Below are 21,311 nucleotides of genomic sequence, written 5' to 3' on the forward strand. Positions count from 1 at the left end.
AATGTTGGGATTTTGCTGTCCTATTCCATCAGCTTCTTAATTTATGAAGCTAAAATGGAAGTTGGCCTAAGCAACATCTGACTGATATTTCTGCTTGAGGAGGCAACCAAAAGCTGAGCAAAGCTTTTGTTTGGAGAACAGGAATGCTGCTTTGCTATGTTAAGTAAAACATAAGATTTGATTTCTGAAGAAATAATTGTTTCATTGGTTTTGTCTGTTTTTGGTACAGGTTATTAATGCTGCTTTAGCTCTTGCTGCCAGACCCAAAAGTCAAGTTGTGAAAAACAACATGGAGATGTATAGGAGTACATGGGAGAATCACATCCGTGTTCTTACTGAAGCTGTGGATGATATAACAAGTATTGATGATTTCCTTGCTGTATCAGGTATGATAGTTTTCAAAATCCAATTGTTCTTTTATATACTTTGAAAACTTGTTATCACTTTTCAATAGGAAACCAGTGAAAGGTTTCCTATTGAAAAGGATTTGTGAAACCATTGCTGCTATTTAAAATGTCCCCACTCAGTGGATATTCTTGCTGTGCATGGTGTAGAGCTGGGCAGAAGTCACTGGGGCTGACCAGGTGGCTGTGACAGGGGTACATTTATCCATCCTCCCAGCCTCATTTACCTCCGCAGTTTCAAATCCTCTCTGCAGCTGTGAGAAGTCTCCAAGGAAAGGAAGTTTCATATCCCTGTGCATATACCTTAAATAAGAGGTTCTTGTGATACCCTGTGTTCCAGTTGCTGTGGAATGCACATTAGAATTTCTGGAATTTTCAGTCACAGATATTTGTCATAAAAATGGACTTACAGATTTCTTCGGTGAAGAGGCCTTGGGTAATAAGCTGTTTTTACTGAAGCAGTGAGTGTCTTAAGCATTTAAAAAGAAGACAGAAAACAGTTGTTTCACTTTTTGCAGTTTAAAGATTCCAGTTCTGAAGTAAGGTTCTGCCCTCACTGATGAAAAGTATTCAACAAAAGCATTTCACTTGCACAGTGCCTTTGCACAGTGTTTTTTGTGTTGTTGCTGCTAACATACACCTTCAATATGCATAGTTTAGAAATCTTTTTATTGTGAAGCACATGTAAATTTGTATAATTCTACTTTTTTGATTTCTCTTAAAGTAGCATAACATGGAAAAGAAGGAAAAATTTGTCTCATCTTTGTTAAATGTGGTTTAATTCCTGTGTATGGTCAGTGGGCCCTGTGCTTGCCCATTGCTCTCTGGGCATGTCCTTTGGGCTTACTTCGTTAGAACTATTTGGTTTATGCAGCAGAAGGAAACATGAGTGGTTCTGCACGTCAGTAGTTTGAAACCCTTGTAAGTGAAGTCAGAACTAAGTTCATATTCCCAAGTTATGTTTTGCTCATTAAACATGAGGGTAGACTTTTACCTAAGAGGGAGCAGAGCTTGGGTATTCATTGCTCTAAAGCTTATGTGCTGTCTTCAGAAATATTTGTGTATCTTCACTGTGGGGACTGGAAACTGCTGGAGTGGAGTCCCAGTAACTGAGTGGTGTTTTTTTCTTATGATTGGGATGTGGCTATTACAGGTGCAAAAAGCATGAGCAGAGATGGCTGCTCAGGCCCTTTGTGGGTCTGCTGATGTGGGATACGGACTTTTCCTCAGGGTCTGTAGGTCTCCTTGCTTTACAAGGTCAGCTGGTGTTCCTGGCAAGTGACTTAGGTCTGAGTGTAGAAGAACTTACTGCAAATTGTGCCCGGTTATTCATAGAGTTCCTCTCCTGGTGTATCTCAGCATCTTAGTACAGTGAAGCGTAACCTGAGAATTATTTTCTTCCTGTGTAAGTCAGCCTTTAGTGGAAGTGTTTTATGAACCTGCCTCTTGCTTATAGTGCAAATCTTTCCTGTTTCTGAAATTTCCTGAAATTTATGCAAGTATAGCTAAAGCTGTTACTAAAGAGATTAAACAAGTCAATTGCTAATGAATAAAACACATGAATCTTTTTAAAACTCAGGAGATCTCATAGTAGGTTAAAAATCTTCAGTCAAATTCATTGAGCTAAATGTTTCTTTTTATCTATACAGCTATGATTCATTGAAATGGCACATTTCAGGTATTTTTTTTCAAAATTTCTTGGACTTGAAGAATAAAATTAAGCATTCCAGTAATAATTGTGTAAATCTGTCATCAGCTCATTTCTGAGAAGACTCCTAGCTTTTTTGTTTATCTTATATTCCTTGGTTGAACACAGTTGAATGATCGACAAAATTTCACAGTAAGCAAAAGCAGAAACTAGTTCAGGTAGCACTGATGTGTAGGCCTGCCTGTCATGAGGTCCAGAAAAGGTAAACATCCCTTATATTTGCTTTAAACTGTATGTAGAACATCTTATATAAGCTTTGGTAGAACCCTTTGGCACATATTAATTTAATTTGTTTAAACTTTAAGTGTCATGCTTGTTCTTAAGTGATCTGTTGAGAAGGTATTTCTCTGTGGCAGTGTCACCTTTTTGCTTTGGGAAGGGTTTTTTATTATTAGCTCATGTACAAAGAAGTAATTATTAGGAGTAATTGTAAGGAACACTGCAAGCCACTCTTGGTCTGCTCCACAGAGTATTATCACCATTACTGTGTTCTGAGGGATTAAAACATTCATATATTGCTCTGTCTGAATAGAAAAGTTAGAAGTGTAATAGAAGATGGTATCTACCCTTTTTTTGGAAATTACTCAGTAATTGGGAAAGATAATTTGCATTGAGGATTTTGCATTGTGTTTGAGAGGAAAGGAATTCCAGAACTGGTATTTAATGGCTCAGTTTTTTCTACAGAAAATAGTATTGTACATCGCATGGCAACATGGGCATAGGGGGTGAAAAATACCTTTTTAAATAACATATTTGTTTCAAAATTGATTCTGTGCTGTGTTGGTGCATCACTCTTTACTTGTGAGTTGGATTGGATGAGTTTGCAGGTGGTGAGGGAAGTGATTAGTCCTGGAGTGTCACGATTGCATTCAAAGTTATAGGACACTTTTAGGAAATACAGTAAGCACACCTTCCCTAGTGGTTCTGGTGATTCAAAACTCTGCATTGTACAAGAGAATGGCCTACTTCAAAGTTTATTTTAAATTTCTTCTCTGACTGATTGATAAGTCAGATATTTCTGACAATGCTGCCTGTCCCACTGGCACTCAGAGAAGAATTGTGAGCATTTGGAAGGTTGGTTTAAGTGGTGGGTTTTTTTGGGTTTTGGTTGTTTTTTTTTTTTTTTTTTAATTTTTAATTTTTTTTTATTTGGGTTGGTTTTTTGGTTGGGTTTTGTTGTTATTGTTTGTGGGGTTTTTAAAAAATTCTTATAAGTGAAATTTAATAATAAAATGCTGTTGTTTTTGTAAGTGTATTGGTCTTTTCCGATTCGTGGATCTTCTTGAAATTGGATTTTTTTGTTTCAGTTGTGTTTTATTCTTGCAATTTATCTATTATACTGTTTTTCAAAGGAAAATAGCACTACAGAACAGAAAAAAAAGATACGAAATCAGGTCTCTACAAGTGAAAAAGAGGTCTGATTGCAAATAGTTGGAGTAAAGGTCTGTTCCTTATAAAGGAAAGTAAGAGTTAATGATTTGTGTAAAAAAAAAAAGTCATTGTAATTATGAAACATTATAAATGATGATACTGTTGTTCATAGATTTGTTACACCTTGTAGGAACAGAGAATCAGTCTCAGCCTATCGGTTTTTGGATAGTTAATTTATGCAAGGAAGAATGGGTATTAATCTTTACAACCCAGTGACATTAAGTTTAAAAATTACTGTCATCCATTTATCATGATGATATGAAGTCTACCAATTCATAAATTAAAATGTGCTTGTTGCATTTGATGCATTAATTTCCGGGAAACTGGTTTTGTTATGCTTGTAATTGCATTCATGTTGATAAATCTAAAGTTTTATCTTCAACTCTGTTCTTGTAAACTGACTCTTTAGTGTCTTCTCCCTTATACAATTAGCCTGGAAAAAGAGTTTGAGGCTCGTTTCCTAATGTTGATTCTTCGGAGTTATTTTAACACTCTTTTATTCAAAATTGCCTTAATAAACCTAGTGGGTATAGATGGAAAATCTGAAGTGCCAGTATTTCCTTCCTTTGTATATACATTTTCTGCTCCTGATGATGGTGTGTAATTGCAATGACATGTTAGTTGCAATTATTAAGTATTTTAATTTTATCATCTGTTAGAAAACCAGCAAGAAAAGACTTGGATCTTTTAGTCCCCGAGTTAGCTCAACTTTTTCAAGGACCATATAGGTAAGAAAAGCATCAGAAGTGTGTTTATGTATACGAAATTCTCAGAACCTGTGATCTTGTTTTTCCTTTCTGTTGTCTTCTTGAAGAGCTTGCATGACAGACCCCTGTGCTAGCTACTTCTGTGTCCTTCTCTTAATGTCCTTGCCCAAACTATGATTATTTCAGCAGTTGGGCCTTCCCTTCAGCCTCCCCTATGCTGTCTTGAGTTCTGCTCTGACATATTTATATCATAATGCTTAAATCCCTATAATGGTAGCTCCTCTTTGGCCAAAATGGAAGTACCTCATTTTCATAAAAACATTTCCTTGTTCACCTCTTTTCTCAGTCCTCCTCATGCATGAATAAATCTCTCTCTTCTTCAAGTACTGTCTGCAAATGACACAGAGCATTTTCTGTTGTGTGAAATGAAGTCTGTGTTCTCTGCCCTTTTATATACCTTCTTAAAATACAATTTGTCTAAAGTGCATTTTATCCCTTGTAATTGCATCAGCACTTTTAATTGAATTAATATTTTAAGGTAAATGTATTTCAAATAATGGGTAATAAGTCACTAGACACTGAGAGAGTTTTGCTGGTGTCCAGTTTGTTGTTTCCCTACCACGTTGGCGTTTTCGGCGACAAATGGGATAGGGAGCCTGGTCAGGTGCTCCAGGAGACTTTTATTATTTTATTCTGTTATCAGTCTCATATCCAGAGTTGAGACAGAGTTGGTACAGAGCTCATGCCATCAAGGGCATCCAAAGACTTTTTGGTTACAGAGCATTTTTAAAAGCTTCTTAGCCAATTAGTGTGCTTCTAAAAGTTTCAAACAGCTGTCTCAACCAATCCCCAAGCAGTGTACGTACTTCTGCTATGCACAGTGCTTGCTTGTTATGCCTTGATATAACAATGCACAATATTCTATTATTAAGCTTATACTTCTCTATCTTGCTTAACATATTTTTTTGCAACTTCAAAATCTATCTAGGCCAAACCTAGAAGCTCTAACCATTGTTTTTAATGTCCTTGCTTCCTGTATAACTGTATCTTCTATCTTTTCACAGCCAGAGCTAAATCCTGGCTTCTTTTTTGCCTTATTTTCTGAAACCTGCTTTTATTTCTCAGATCTGAAATCTTTTCCACCTTTTGTGTTTCCCCACACTACCAGAAGTTCTGTTTGCTGCTCTTTACCTAATTAAGTCATAGTGAGTGCAGTATTACATGTCTGCCTTGGGTAAGGATTTGTGTAATTCCCTCAAGCAGTTTCCACTGCTAAATTGATAATGGGAATTGTGGACACGGGCAAATCAATCTGCAGTAGAATCTGGAGAATCTGCCGCTTTCAGTACTATGAACAGAAAAGTATTTTATAATGTATACACAGGTGCTGCGCAGTTCAGCTCCTTCCAGAAACTGGCCTGAGGTGTCTTAAATACATGAAGACTTCAGAGACTGCTGAGGAAGTTCTGTGATGGGATTAAGGATCATGCAAGATAACTTGAGTAGGCAACAGGGAATAATATTTTAACTGAAGAATTGAGACCAATCAGTGACTCCTGACAAGAGCAAGAGAAGCTGTAGTTGACCTTCCTTGAAGTACTCTTGTTCCAGGGTGATGGGCAGACTTTCAGAGCAGATCCAGAGAAACCTTGCATATTTCTCCCACCAAATGGAGTAGAGAAGATTACACTCCAAATATGGAGTGTGCAAGGAATTCCCAAAAAGTCTGAAATCAGGCAAACTAGAAATTTGTTTCCAGTCTCATAATCCTTCCCTTAGAATCTAAAAATGAAGTTTTTCCAAGCATGGTGGGAAACAGTATGATGTCACAGTGTTAGAACAGAAGTTGCCTTTTAATGGAAACCTGTGCCATCAGAAACTACTTTTAATTCATGGAAAGCATCAGCAGATTAGATATTACAGTAAAGCTGTTGGAGAAAATTCTTTTTGTGGGTGCAAACAGTCTTACGGCCGTCAACAAGAACAAGAGCTCAGACCTTATTTTTGACTGCTTTTGTTTGATATCTGTGAAGATTCCTCAGTTAAACACCAGCAAAAGTAATCAGGAAAAAAGAATCTATGTATTGTGTATTTTGTCCACAGGCCTATTTCTAAAGAAGTAATTTACTGATCACACAGAGGGAGCAAGTATCCAGATTCATGTTTTTCCCCAACATTTGTAGCTCCAGATCTGGAGCTCCAGCTGCTGCTGCTGCTGCAGTTTCTACTTGCTGGGAGAGATCTTCTGTAGTTGATTAGGAAAGAGTAGGTCAGGTGGACTTTATGAGCGTGGGGGGTAGCATGTACAGAATGGCAGACTAGAGGAACAGAATTAAAGACTAACAGGGATTAGGAGATGTTACAATCTGGTTTAGACCCAGGAAAGCAAAGCAAGCTTAAGTCTCTGAGCATAAACTGTAAAGAATTTAGAAGGTTCAAAATATTCCCAGGAATGAGATTAAAACCAAACGAGGTTAGATGTTGTTGCCAAAAATGGATGTATTTTATTTAATAGTAAAAGAGGCAAAGAGAAGGGAAGAGAAAAGAAAGAGAGAAAGAAAAAGAAGTGTGCGTGGGGGGTGGGGGAACAGGGAGAGGTGACAGGGGTTAGATGGAAGCACATCACCCATCCAAGGGTCCCAACGACGTCTCGTTGCTCCCCTCTATCTGGTCTGCTGGTGGTGAGGGTCCCCCATTGCCGCTGTGGCCACGCTGCCACACGCCATGCCACGCTGCCACACCAGACGCCACCACACGCCAAAGAGTGCAGAATCCTGTGGATTAATATACACTTTGGGCCAGGTGAGAATGCCTACGTGTCTTTCTTACAGGGGCCAGCTTGACACTGTCCCTTGCAACACTGAGGGTCTGTTGCATCATCTCTGGTGCTCTGTGCAGGGTCTGGGCACCCATTGGGGGGCCCCTGTGATGGGCCATGTCACCCCCTTCTGCTGTGGATAAGCTTTGCCCCCCCCCCCGGTGAGCACCCCTCAGCTGGGCTCCTTTGCACAGCTGGAGGATGGGCAGTCACTGCACCTCTGACCAGAGGCTTTTCCAAGATACCCAGAGCCTCTCCTCCCTCCACCCCTTGGTTCGAGGGTCTGTTCTGATAGCCCTGGGGCTGTGGTCCTCATCTTGGAGGTGTTAAGCCTATGCTCAGTTAATGTCCCCAGCCCTGAGTTGTAACTTTATCTTCATCAGCGAGCAGTGTCAGGCCTCAGGGCACCATTCAGGGTGTGGGAGTCTTCTCTTCAGCTTTTGTAATACAGTTTTAAAAGTCCTCTAAGAAAATGTTTAAGTCATAAAATATATTTCAGTCTCTGACAGGAGAGAACTCTGGAGATTTTCTACTAAAGCATCTTGTGCAGAGCAGGACAAACTTTCAATTTTCTACAGAAATTTCATTTGAAACTTATTTAGTTATTTGTGGTCCAGATCTTAGTTTTAATTTGGTCTTAGCTATTATTGTACAACAAAGCTTAAGCAGTGCAACACTTAACTAGTTTTAATCTACTGTAGTAAAATGTGAAAAATGTCTACTTGACAAATCCCTTCACTTGGTTGCATCACTGAGAGAAGAATGCAGTGCATCTGAATCACAGCAATGAAGAGTAGATTCATGTAGATGTATTTCCATAAGGTATTTTTTGGAGGGTGGAGAAATGAGGACCTAATGCTTTATTATTTCTGTGTAGTACTAAACCAGTTGTTGAATACTTTCAAAAGAGATCCTCTTGGTTTGTTATACTTACTTTTGGCTGGATTGCACAGCAGTCACTTTGTGTTTGGTCATGTTCTTCTCCAAGCTGTTGCAGGCTTTAAGGATTATTTTTGGGTTCTGTTGAATCCTCTGGAAGAGCTATATGAGATGGACTTTTGTATCTCAACTCTATTCCTGTGTATATCATTGGTATTCTTTGTAGGCTTTATGTTAATGTCTGTTTGTGCTTGATGGCATAAAATAGCCGATTGAAGTTTGTGCAGTTCTTCGCTTGTATTCCCCTGGACTCAGGTACCACTGATTGCACTAAGCAGTTGTCAGTCTTCTGACACTTGATCCTTAAGAGACCTTAAGTTACAGAGTTGCAGGCTTTTCATATAATTGTCTCGGAATTAGTATCAAGTCAATGTTTGTTATGAATCATAACTTTTAAAAGAAAAGTAGTTCTGAATAGGTTATTTTAGTTTTTTTACTAAGTCTGATGAGCATTTCTTCTTCTAGATTCTAAAGCTGAATAAATTTCCTAAGTTTAGTCTCCCTTGTTTTTCTTTGGTAGTCAGTGGACAGAGAGGCTCATTTTGGGAGAGTGGCACTGCTTGTTCTGGATGATGCAGTTATTCCCTCCTAAATACAGAAAATGCTTGTTGAGATTAGACTAATATAAAATGTTATTAATTCTGCCCTTGATCTTTCAGTCTGACATATTTCCTGTAGCTAGGTTTTTTCAAATCTGTAGCAGATCTGTAGCATTATCCAATTTTGTACAATAGAGGCAGACCTTTCCTCTATTTTTTCAAAATTACTTTGCATCAGTCATTTAAAAAAAAAACAAACCTTACGTGTCCTTTTAGTTCCTCTGCCTTTTCACATCCCTAAATGCAATTTTATGCAAGTACGCTTCCGTGTTTTATAATATTCTCTGAATATCATACAGCCTTCCTTATCTCTGCCTTGTGGTAGTTACTCTGCTGTTGAACTGTTCAGTATCCAGTGTCACATTCTGTATAAAGCTATTCTTAAGAAATAACTTCCTTGATGCTGCCTGTCCTGTTAATCGCTTCATATTCATTTAACTATGATTGTGTCATAGTCTACCCAGTGCTGCTGCTTTTTTTTTTTTCCCCCAGAACCTCAGATAATCTGAAAGAATAATTTATAGCTGCCATAGGAGGCAGGCAGGATGGAAACAGGCCAAGATACAAAGGGGTTGTTATCATCTTTTTGTTGCATTTGAAGGGAGAAGAGCTCTGTTTTTCTTGTTTGTAACAGAAACAGCAAACTTCAAGCTAAAAATAGCTTAGGATTTAACTTAATTTATGACATTTTGAGAGAGGAGGATGCAGAGCAGCAGAGGTAGGTAACATATTCTCCTCTGTTCATTGTGTCTGCTAACTGGTGGTCATATTTCTTTCAGGATCTGTGATGGTTTCCACTGATGGTCACACACCAGCGAGCTGCATGCAAAAAACCTGTCCATCCCTACTAATGCTTCTCATATTCCACTGGAAGTTTTAGATATGCTTAGAAATTTATTTAATGCCAACTGCTGAAATTCAGGTTATGTATTCTGAAAGATTGTATCCAGTGTTGTAGCATTTAGAAGTTTAGAAACCATTTTATAAGTGATTTCTCCTCATTTTATTCCTAAATTTGCTCAGTTCTCTAGTAGTGTGCATTTCCACTGAAAGTTTCATTTCCTTCCTCTCCCACCCCAAAATCTTCTAAATCTTTAAATTTCTTACTTTTGAAGTTTATATTCTAAAACTTCTACTCTCCTTCCTCCTTCTTCCTTTTCTCGTTAAAACCAAACAAAAAAGCCTTCTGCACAATGCTAGTACGTGTGGATAAGGCTGTAAAATTTTAATGCTTTTTCTGATAATTTAAGGGAACCACTTGCAAACAGAAACAGTGTATGACATCTCTGCTTTTTTTTTTTTTTTTTTAATTTGGATGCACTTTATTCAGTGATTTAGGAATGCATGTTAGTGTTCATCTTGCTGAACAGCTACACTAAGCCTGCATTAAGGAACGTGGTAGTTGGAGATTATTGCAGTTCTGCACTTCTACAGGCAGAACTTTTTGTGCTTTACTGGTCACTTGTTTTTTGTCAAAATACACAGTTGTGCTCAAGTCAGTTCTGAAGTGTTGGGTGTAATCTGGGCTAATCAGATTAGATAATGTAATAATGTAGTAATTTTCATCTTTATGGATACTGAAATGCTTAGTCTGGACCCTGAGAGATCTAAGGGGCTCCCTAGTAGAGCTTGTTTGCAGAGCCAAGATCACCCTTCTTTTAACTTTGTAACATCGCTACATCTTTTATTATGTTAAAAAACCAGCACTTGATAATAGTACTTCTGTGTATCATAAGGCCAGGTCTCAGCATGGAAGTATTAATAGCATTACATTTTAGATTTTGATCAGGCTCTGTTTCAGATTACTTTGGGCAGTTGCAGTTATTAAGGTGGCAGTCTAGACAGTCGAAGTCACTCAAACTGCAAAATATACTGTAAATACTTGGGCAAAGAGTAAAGGAATGATTCAGATTTCTGTCTTGCTTATCTCTCTTGATATAATTTGTTTTCTGTCAATGGTTTAAAGTTCTGGTTCAGTTTATTACCACTTTTCCAGTCCATGTAGCATGTTTACAGATGACTGCTTCACAAAAATTGCCAATTACAGATTCGCCCTTAGCATAGCTATGGAGATCATGGGGAAAAAACCCAAACCAACAAGATGCTATTCAGAGACTTACGATTCAATTTGGTGTTTTCATGCTGTCCTTCTGGCACCTGCAATAGCAAAATATCATGCCTTGCTTTTTGTAGGAGTAGAAACATAAGAACCTAAGTAGAGATGTATGCACTTAATTACAGTTCCAACAGGAAGGTAACTTACATAGTGGGTTTCAATAACTTTTAGATGAAGTTTCTTCAGCCCAGCTGTGATGTGCTTCAGGATGAATGTAAATTTGCTAAACTTAAAATGTTTTGTCAGACTCCCTCTTCACTGTTCTCACCTGGCTTGTAAGAAAATGGCCTTGAATTTTTCCCTTTTTTATCAAGGCTAAAAGCTTGATCTGTGTGTCACTGAGCATGCAAAGTTTGTTTTTGCTGGTACAGCTCTTAGCAGTTAATGACCCACCTGGAAATTCTGTCAAAATCATCATACCACTTTGCCCTCGCAGGGAATATCCTCTACGTTTCCCTCCTCTTTCTTTTAAACTTTTTCTTCCTTTACATTATAATAGCTGTCATTTAAGCAATGTAGGGATGTATCTTGGGGAGGAGTAGGAGGTTTAGTCCTGCTGCTTACTAAAATGGATATTTTTAAATGGAAGTAAGACAAGAACTATTTGCAGTGTCTTAAGATGTATCTTTACTATCTGGTATTCTCTGGGAAATCACAGCATTATTTGCCTTTAATTATTGTTGAGCTAGTATGCTTTTACTGTTTTCCTAATTGACTTCAGAAATTTCTATGCTTAACAGTAGTGACTAATTTATAGGTCAGTATTTTGCATAGGTTTAGGGGTTTTTTTTCTCTACACATTTATTTGAGTTCATTGACATTGAACTGGTTTGCTTAATTCACTTATCACTTGGTACTGTGATACCATCTTCAGTTCTTTATTGTGAGCTTTGACTACCTGGAATGAGAAAAGACAAGAAAAATTCCCTCCCTTACTACTTCAATAGTCTCCTTTTATATTATTTTTGAAAGTAGTGAATTACACTCTTCCAGAGCCAATCCCTGTGGAATGCTGGCTTAGGGAGTTGGGAAAACTATCTGCTTGTTTCTGCCCCTTGTTTTCTCATTTGTAAGAAGTAACACCAGTAAATCTGTCATCTTACCTGTAGGAGGGGGGGGGGGTCCCCGGGAGCAGGGGAATCCAGCCAGAGTCACAGTACGAACACCGATACAATTTGAGCATCGTGCTCCAGTCTTATTATTCGGTTACACCAAGTTATACTTTTTCCAAAGTTCACACCCCTTTCCAATGAGAAAGCCTCTAAGCAGCGGGGGAGCTGACCAGTGTATACCTTTTCCCAAGGCTGTTCAAGGCTGCCGGCTAGCAGGTGCCTTGCAAGCCTGTTTTCAGCCTGAGGCCCCGTCAGGGGTACTTCTGCAACAGCCCTGGGATGCCCAAGCCCTCCTGGGGTATCCTATATTCCACAAGGAATCCCTCTACACATCCCCCGTTTTCTTTTTGGGCAACCCAGGTCTAGTCGATGATTTTTCGCAGCCCTGCTTTAAGGCGAAAAAAAATACACCCAAGTATTATTAAACCTAATATAACTACAAATAGCAATCGGCAGCCTTCTACTACCAAGGTACACAGCCATCTGGTGATACCCAGACCCTTAAGCCAATCTTCAATAGGGTCGTCTGTCTCCTGAAAGATGTGTAGGCCCCTCTGGAGGTCAGAGAGGTGCTTGTGAATTGGGACAGAGTGGTCAGAAAGATTCATATAGTACATACTCTGGAACTCTTCGCAGCCGTGGCTGTGAGCTAGTAGTAGAAAATCAATGGCTGCTCGATTTTGTAATATTGTATGTCTAACACTAGTAACATCTGCGCTTAACTCATCAAGCATCTGCGAAGTTATGTTTAACTTATCCCTCTCCCAGCAAGCAAGTTTATGCAAAATAGCGTGAGCCCTGGCTGCCGAAACACCAGGTAACAACATAGATGCTAGCCAAATTGACTGCCTTCACTTGATCTAAATGGGCGGACAGCTGATTGAAAATGTCCGCTAATGCTCCTGTCTCAAGACAGTCAAAAAACAATTTCTCACTCTACCTCTGGGTCTGGTGCTATACCCACAAATTTATGCAACTCTCCTTCTTGGTTTTGCCTTTGGAGAGGGTTCCCTGACACCCACCACAAGTCACTAGCAACCACCTAGGGCAGCTGTTAGATTTGCCCCAGGGTCTCGTTATTTCTCCTGCTACAGAGAGTGGTAGATCTGGCAAGTCCTCAGCTCCTTCACTCAGCCACGTCTGCAGCCTCTCCCAAGGCTTCTCGGGACGGAGGTCCCAGAATTCCAGCTGTTATGGTAGTGGCATCACTTTCCTCAGGAGCTGATGCTGACTGCGCCTTCTCGCTTCAGGGTCCTGTAGCACGGCACCACTTGCTGGGCACCCCTCTGGTCAGTGCTGCGGCGATGAATTGTCCCTGTTGTTGCAGGACATTCTGCAGCATTGCAGTCCACGTTCGTTACCAGAGCAGGAACTGTGAAGGGGTTAACAACAACTGTACGATGCTGATGTAGTAATTTGAACACAGGACATCTGCTGTAAAGATAGACTGCAAAATGCTTTGTGTAGAGAAGTCAGCAAGCTTTTTGATTACTTTTTGCATTATTTGTTGGTACTTCTTCTTTTGGGGCTGCTTCTGGGCCACCCCGGCTGGCTTTGGCTTTGCAGGAGATGAAACCGCAGAAGCTGCGCTGCTGCCAGACGTCCCGCTGTTTGGTGGGGCGGGGGGGGGGGGGGGGGGGGGGTTTACTCTCTGCTGCTTTTGGCCGGGCTTTAGGACCTCTCCGTTGCTCTGCCGCTTTCGGCAGGACAGCAGGACTGCCTGTGTCTCCTTGGCCCGCCTGCGCCCCGCCCCCGAGTCGGGCGGCTCTGCTTCTGTGTTCGCAGCCATTTCTCCCTTGGCTGTCGGAGGGGTAACATCCGGCTCTGCCGAGTTTAGCAGCTCCTGCAGTGAGCGGATGGGTGCTGCTGTGCTTTTAATCGGTTTTCTTGCGGCCAGCCCGAAGAACTGTGCTACCCTGGACTCCGCTCCGCTCTCTGGCCGCCGCTCCATAAGACCCCCGTCTGTTCCTTTCCCAGAGCTGCTACTCTCTAAAGCCTCTATGGCAGCCGCAGCCACTGTCCTCTCTGTGTTCATCTCTGCGAGAGTGCTAGTTACTGCCCTCCAGGTTAATCCGAGGGCTTTAGCTTCTTTAGCTGCCTTTCCTCCCTCAATTGTGGACAGCCACAATTTGTATTCAACTTCCCCCCACGCTTCGGTTGAAAACAAAAGCGAAGTGTAACTCAATAATCCATGTTCCCGGGCCCACGTAACGAGGGCATTCAGATCTCGGTCTTTTACAATTTCGCCTCTCATAGAGAGAATATTAGCTAGGAGTTGAGGTCTGCCCTGTAGTCCATAGCTTCTGTGCTGCGGGTATTAGCTCGGCCGCGTGAAAATACAGTCTCCGGCCACTCAGCTTTGAGGTTTAGCCCCCGGCTTTACTCGGCTTTGAGACTTATCCTCCAGCCTTCTATTGTGCTTTGAGACCGAGCCCCTGGCTCGGCTTCGGGGCCACCCGCTTTGGTTCCCCTGGCTCCGCCGCACTGATATGATGAAATTCGGAGACTTACCGCATTGAAGCAAACCTGCCCGAAGCAAAACTCACTCGGGTCCCTGTTCGGGCGCCATATATAGTGGGGGGGGGGGTCCCGGGAGCAGGGGAATCCAGCCAGAGTCACAGTACGAACACCGATACAATTTGAGCATCGTGCTCCAGTCTTATTATTCGGTTACACCAAGTTATACTTTTTCCAAAGTTCACGCCCCTTTCCAATGAGAAAGCCTCTAAGCAGCGGGGGAGCTGACCAGTGTATACCTTTTCCCAAGGCTGTTCAAGGCTGCCAGCTAGCAGGTGCCTTGCAAGCCTGTTTTCAGCCTGAGGCCCCGTCAGGGGTACTTCTGCAACAGCCCTGGGATGCCCAAGCTCTCCTGGGGTATCCTATATTCCACAAGGAATCCCTCTACACTTACCCTGTGCCATCTCAGAGCTGTCCGGGAACAGCAGCTGAAAGCCTTTTGGAAATCCAGTGTACGGTTACCAGCTGAAGTGCTTCTCTCATTCTTTGCTGGTGCCTCTGGTTTGTGATCACAGCTTTGTACTCTGCAGAGCTACCTGAACTCTTCTTAATTATGTTGTGTTCCAGCCTCTCTCTGTTCTGTTTTACATAGAAGTTATACCAGTTTGCCAGCAGAAATACTACATACGGGTTTCTGATTCCCCTGATTCCTACCAACCACCACAGTAATCCAAAAGTTACCACCATGGTAATCCATTTTTCTTACTCTGTTATTAAGATAAATAGAACTTGATATGCTTCGTGTCACAACTGATAGTTCAATGAGCAATTTTCAGTTTTCTTTAGAGGAATGTCTTCTTCCTGGAAATTTGTTGGTGTCATGGTACGCATTTTGTTTTCTTTGAAAATCTAACATTGTCTCCTATCTCCCTTTGGTAATCCCTATCCTTGCCTCAGAAGTAGCTTACAGTCCTGATACACTGATTTAAATGCAAATTGCTCTTGCAACACTCCTGCTTAGACTCAAGGACAGACATTATAATGTGTTACACTTGTTAGGCAGTGGATGTGTTCTTAGGGACTGCTTGGTTAGGTATGCCATGTCCTAGCCACCGGATCTGACCATGTGTCAGATTGACCAGGCTGATTTTGGGAACCATTCTGGCAAGTGTTGTCCCATGAAAACCTGCTATTCCAAATTAGTATTTTCTAAATCAAGATAATCTGCTCTTGTTACTGAGGTAACGGGAACATTTTAGTGGTGAACTTTTGGAGAGCTGTAGAGGGTAAGAGCAAATGGGATGTGTGAAGTCACTGAGCAAGCAGGCAGGACTAAGGAGCTGGGTAGTGCACTTCAGCAGTGAACTTGGCATTTCGATGACTTGAGGTTTCTGTTCAGAAACTGAAATTTCATATTGAATTCCTGCTCTGTTCTTACTGAATTTCAGTAAGTTGTTGCTGAGATCTTTTTAACTATGAGATTTGTTTCTCATCACAAGCTTTGCAAACTACTGGCATCTTCCTCAAGAGTTTTGAAGGCTGATGCATTTCGAATTCACTTTGTATGGGATTTGGACGAGTTGAGATTTGGCAGCCTTTGGAGCATGGTCTAAGATGCATGGGTTTGATGCAGATTTGGATTAATTTTTGTGTGTTTATTTCCTAACAGGCTGCTTGCTAATGTCTTTCCAGCTGCATTTGTGGCAGTAGCTTTTAATGGTTTTATGCAGGTTTGCAGAAATTTATTTGCTTGCTTTTTGTAATGAGGCCTACTGGAAATATGCACAAGTGTTCCCAAAAACTGGTAGGAAAATAAGCACAACCAAATGGTAAGGGAAGATTTTGGTCAATGGCATTAAGAGTGTAAGGTGGTGCAGAATGCCAGGCTCTGTTTCAAGGATAAGATACAAAATCTTTGTCTGGGAGAGCAGGTTCCAGTTGTGTTGTAGTTCTGAAACTGGACTGTGCTTTTATTACTGGAAGCAGCATGTCAAATCTGTCTGTTCTTTTGAAGTGAAACTTTACAAAACAGACTTGCATATGTGCACAAGATGAGCAAAAGCTGATTGTTGAATGTGATGTGTCCCCTAAAGGTTCCCTCTTGTGTAATTGTTATCAAGCAGTAGGACTCTAACAAGGTTTTCTTGTTAGTCCAAAGGCAGCCTACCCTTTGGAATGTCCAGCAGCTGGGTAGGACGTTTCTAATTGCTACAAAGCTGGGAACCCTTAGCACATCAGGGAGAAAAAACCAAGTGTTAAGTCAAAGAGTGCTAATTGAGTATGTGGGGTGCACAAAGTCTGAATTACGCCTTAACTTCTGGTGCATGTAAGTTTAGCAGATACCTCAGATTTGGTCTCAGAAATTTGGTGGATGGTAGTATAATAAAACTTAAAACCAAACAAACAACCTCCCAAACTTTAGGTCCTCTGAAACCCCAACAAGCTGAAAACAAACCAGCAGCACCTGTCCTCCACCAAGAGCAAAAATGGTATCAGCTTAGATTTTAGTGGGAAAACTGATCTAATGAAGGGGCAGCTTTTCTCTGCAAGTGAGAGGTAACTTTTCACCAGCAAACAATCCAATTTGCAGAGGAGGATACAGCAGGAAAATTGACAAGTTTGTCACAGTTTAAAAGTTACTGTTTTTGTAGGGAGACTTGGGAGTTTCCTACCCCAGTTGTCTCTTGTCAATGAAACGTTTTCTCTCTCTTAACACTTGTCCTGTCTGTGCCTTGGTTGTTGTGTCAAACAGCATTATTAGGTGTTGATCACATGCTCACTAAAGGATATACAAAGCTGTAACAAGAGAATATTATCATAAAGTCAGTATCTGCACCTGAGCAATTATTGAAGAGTGGCAGATGGCTATTATCTTTTGACAATATTTCATAGACAGTCAAATAGCCACCATTTAACATAATAGTCTGCTTTGTTGCATGCGCTGTGAAACAGGTAACACAAAGCTCTCCAATTTTACACCACTGATATAGCAAAAGGAAATAGATAATATCACATTTGTTAATTCTCCTCTCTCCCCACCCAAGGAAATGAAATCTTTTGAAGGTAACAAATTGTCCAAACCTTCCAGCTGATGCAAAGACAGACATTGAATATTCCCTAGTAATTGCAAATTTCTTTTTATGCTGTTTGGTCCAAACTGGGAAGAATGCCAGCTCTTCATTCTATAGCATCTGCCCTGAAATTATGAACTAGGTTATCAGCTATGCATTGATTTTTAAGGCAGGTGCTATGAACTATTTCCCTATAATCTGGCTAGTTATTTCCCTGTTCCAAAGACTTTCATTTCCAATGAGATAAGTCTCGGTGTAATTCCTGGCGTGAACTAATTCCTTTAGATAATCCCTTACTCAGAAAACATTGCTTTTGCCATTTTAGACTTAAAGATTTATGATTTATCAAGGCCTTTCTGAGTTTCGAAGAGATAGTTTCATGAAGTTAGGCAATATTTTAGCTAGATTTGGATTCTGAATGCAGAATTTAGAAAGCAACAATAAATTTTCCATTTCCCAGCCATAGAAGGGCAGAAAACAAATTTATTTATGCCCTGTTTTGGGCCAGTTCATATTTCACCTAAGGCAATAAAAGTTCAGACTTCAGTTCTTTTCTTTTGGCAGAGCAAATGATATGGAAAATTGAATCTCAACTTTCATAGCCCTGAGAATACAACCTTTTTTTTTTTTTTTTTTTTTTTTTGTAGCTTCTATCTGCTTTAATTAATTGGGTGTGTAAGCAACTCTGCATTGAAACCAGGCAGGTGAGGCACAAAAGACCAAGCAAAGGCTTGTGGAGCATTTTTTATGTGACACAGTCCTCTGCTTACATGCTGAAGGAGAATGCTCTCCTGTTGTTAAGAATTCTTCCACAGACAGTTCTACCCGGCTGCTGCAAAGCTAATGGCAATGAAGAAACAAAGGAGCAAATTGCCAAGAAAAGTATCTCCCCTTCTGTAGTTCCTCTCCTGGAAAAAGAAGCCTCCCAGAATTTATAAAAGGACAGAAAGGGAAACTGTCCCCTGTATTTTTTGAGAGGGAATGTTCTGTGGAAAATAATGAATGCTCTGGTTGTGCATTGCGGTGGAAATGAAGGGAACAGGCCCAGACTGAACATAAAGAAAATGGTTAATGTGTGTATTTTTTGAGCTGACTGCCACATACTAAGGGAAAATGTGACAGGATTTTGTAAGACAAATAATTCTCCATTACCCAGTAGCTAAAGAGTGAAAAGTAATGACTATGTCTAAGGTAACAAGCTCAAAAGAAAAGTTTAAGTTAAGGCTGCCAGTTGGTGGCAAATGTTGTGAACAATTTTATGACAAAGTCTGTAAAAGGCCTTGCTGATGCAGAAGAGGTGTGTTCCAGTCATTTGGGGAGCCTGCTATGTCTGCCTTAGCCATGCTCATTTTGGCTGGCAGTTCTTACTGTTCTTCCCTCTCTATCACAGAATCCTAAAACCACTGTGGTTGGAAGGGACTTGAAGGTCTAGTCCATCCTGCTGCTCACAGCTAGGTCCGTATTGTATTCAAACCAAGAACAACCTCTCCGAGGTTCTTTATTCTGGTGAATCCCATTATCCTTGCAGTGGTTCCCTGTCTCTCCTGCCCCAGTCCTCAGCAGCTTCATTTTGACTGTTACCGCTCATTTGCCAGCCTCACACTGCAGAAGTGAAAAACCAGAGTCAATTAACCTGTTAATGCAGAATTAAGGTCATGTGGAAATGTTTTTCTAGCATTCTGTGTTCACTAAAACTTAAATTCCTAAAAAGCATTGTTGGAGGAGAAGGGTGTATGCTGATAACTCATGGCTTCTTGGATTTGTCTGGAAGCACTGTTTTTTGAGGTATTTACACCTAATACATTACTAGCTACTTTTTGGAGCAGTTTAGCAAAGCAGGGTGTATAAAGCAGGTTAGTTGAAACAGGACTTGCTATGGAAGAGGAAATAGGGACGGTTTGTGAGCAGATCTAGGAGATCATAGAATCATAGAGTGGTCTGGGCAGGAAGGGACTTTGAAACCCGTCCAGTCCCCTGCCTTGCGCAGGGACACCATCAGCTAGACCAGGCTGCACATGTACCATGAGAATTCTAATGTAAATAACTGCACATTGAAGTATCAGTCTGCTGTAGTTGACACAGAAAAAGTTTTCCTAGTCTAGTTTTCCTAGAAAAAGGTTTGCTGCCTCATGTTGGCCAAATGGCATTCTGGTCATTGTTTTCAGGGGTTAATGTGATCAAATTAAGGCTGAAGGGCTTTATTGCATTGTACTTCAAGAAGTTGAAGTTGATGAATTTGTTAGTAAGGTAAATTACCTTCTTGGAAAAAGTTCACTATTTTTGGTTATACTACTCTGGTGAAGAGAATGCTCTTCTGTGAGAGAATGGTTATTGCCATAATTTACCTGGGTTATCAACGTTATAATTACCTAGGTCATAGCTGAGACATTGCTAGTCTGAGTAAAATTTGCTATGTTCATTCTGGAATTTAGTAGCAGTTGAAAAGGGGCAGGAGGGCATACTGCAAACACTATTTGTGGTTACAGTGATTTCTAAGGATTCAACAAGAATGCTTTGTTTTATTTCCTCATTCCTCTTTCCTGTCCTGCTACCATTTCCAGTTCTTTGGTTTTCCCTTCTGATCCTGCAGAGTCAGCAGCATGTTACAGAGTATTAATACATAAAAAATTCTATGTTGCTTCTGTATATTGTTGAGGAGAAGTATGAACCATCCCCCGTAAGTTTAGGATAAAAACTGAGCTAAGCATTCTGAGGTGACTGTAGCCAGAGACGAGAAATGGGCACCTCTGAGGCCCAAGTCCTTGCAGACCTTTACATGTGTATGTGAAGGATGGAGGTGGATTGTCCCTAAAATGAATAACTTCTTCACCTGACACAAGAAGGGTGTGTTTAAGAGGACTAGGCCAAGTGAAGGGGCTGGGGCCAAGTTCTGTGAGTGCGTGTCACCCCTGCATGTTTCTGAAGGGAAGTGTTTCCTTGGGCTTGCAGCCCAGGGAACAGCTGAAGTCTGGAGATGGAGAAGTGACCCCTGCCCAGCTGGATATGTTGACATTTTTGCTTTTTCTGGCTTCCCTTTATCTCGGTCCTGTCCCAGTGTTCATGCTTCTGGTCTACTTCTTGTCTGCCTGTGCTCTCTCCAGATCCTTACCTGGATCCAGGTTGGCCTGTGTACTTCTACAGGGAACTTCCCTGTTTTCAGAGCTCTCTGAGCTTGGCTTGTGTGAAGCTTTAGGAGAGGAGAGACACTGAAACATGCTGAGAGTTAAAGCTGGTGCTTCTTTCATTTCCCCAAGGTCCTGGAATACACCTGGTTGCTGAATGGGGAAGCTGACAGTCCAGAAACCTGTCTGAGGGCTGAATTTTGTGCCCAAGAAGTGGAGGGCAAGGATTGAAGCACAAGCAGTTAGCATCTCAAACCAACCAAGTCTTACTGTAATCACGTTAAAAGGAATGAGGGAGAGGAATTAAACTCTGGAAAGGATTAATATTGCTGTAAGATTCTCACTCATGCAGGGGGAGAAATTTTCTGTAATCTGAAACCTTTATCAGCCAGTTAAACTGATAATTTTGGGCTGCCAACTCTGTAATTAGTAGATACTTATTTAAGGCATATTCTCTCTTTCTGTTTTGGTGGTGATGTGGCAGAGAATTTTGGGTGGGTTTGGTTTTACTGTGTGGATTGGGTTGTTTTTGTTGATTTTCTTTTTTTGTGTGTGTTTTTCTGTTTGTGTTGATGGGGTTTTTTGTGTGAGGTTTTTTGTTTGTGTTTTTTTAGGTTTCATGAGTTTAGGTACTGGCGTTTCAGACTCATTCATGCATATGTGAATGAAAATGAACCTTAAGGAGAAGCTGCCAACTCAGTCAATGCTTTGATCACCCTGGAAGAAATACACACTTCAGTTAGTATTTTCTGGGAACAGAACTGAAACCAATGTTTCAGGCTACAGGTTTAAGTTTCTAAAAACATAAAGTATTGTGTCTCTTTTCC

The 21,311-nt window shown here is 40.7% G+C and overlaps 1 protein-coding gene across 1 annotated transcript in view; it reads left to right on the forward strand.

Annotated features, from left to right (window-relative positions):
• CTNNA3 (catenin alpha 3) overlaps nt 1-21,311 on the forward strand; it is a gene marked incomplete at its 3' end in the record, with an annotated part of 425,372 nt that overhangs the window by 285,568 nt on the left and 118,493 nt on the right. Inside the window, exon 11 of the mRNA XM_082286514.1 lies at nt 230-386. Within this exon, the coding sequence (XP_082142640.1) occupies nt 230-386 (157 nt within the window). The remainder of the gene's footprint in view (nt 1-229; nt 387-21,311) is intronic.

The sequence above is a fragment of the Coloeus monedula genome, assembly GCF_965178545.1.
Source record: "Coloeus monedula genome assembly, chromosome: 8".
In the NCBI taxonomy this organism is placed as follows: Eukaryota; Metazoa; Chordata; class Aves; order Passeriformes; family Corvidae; genus Coloeus; species Coloeus monedula.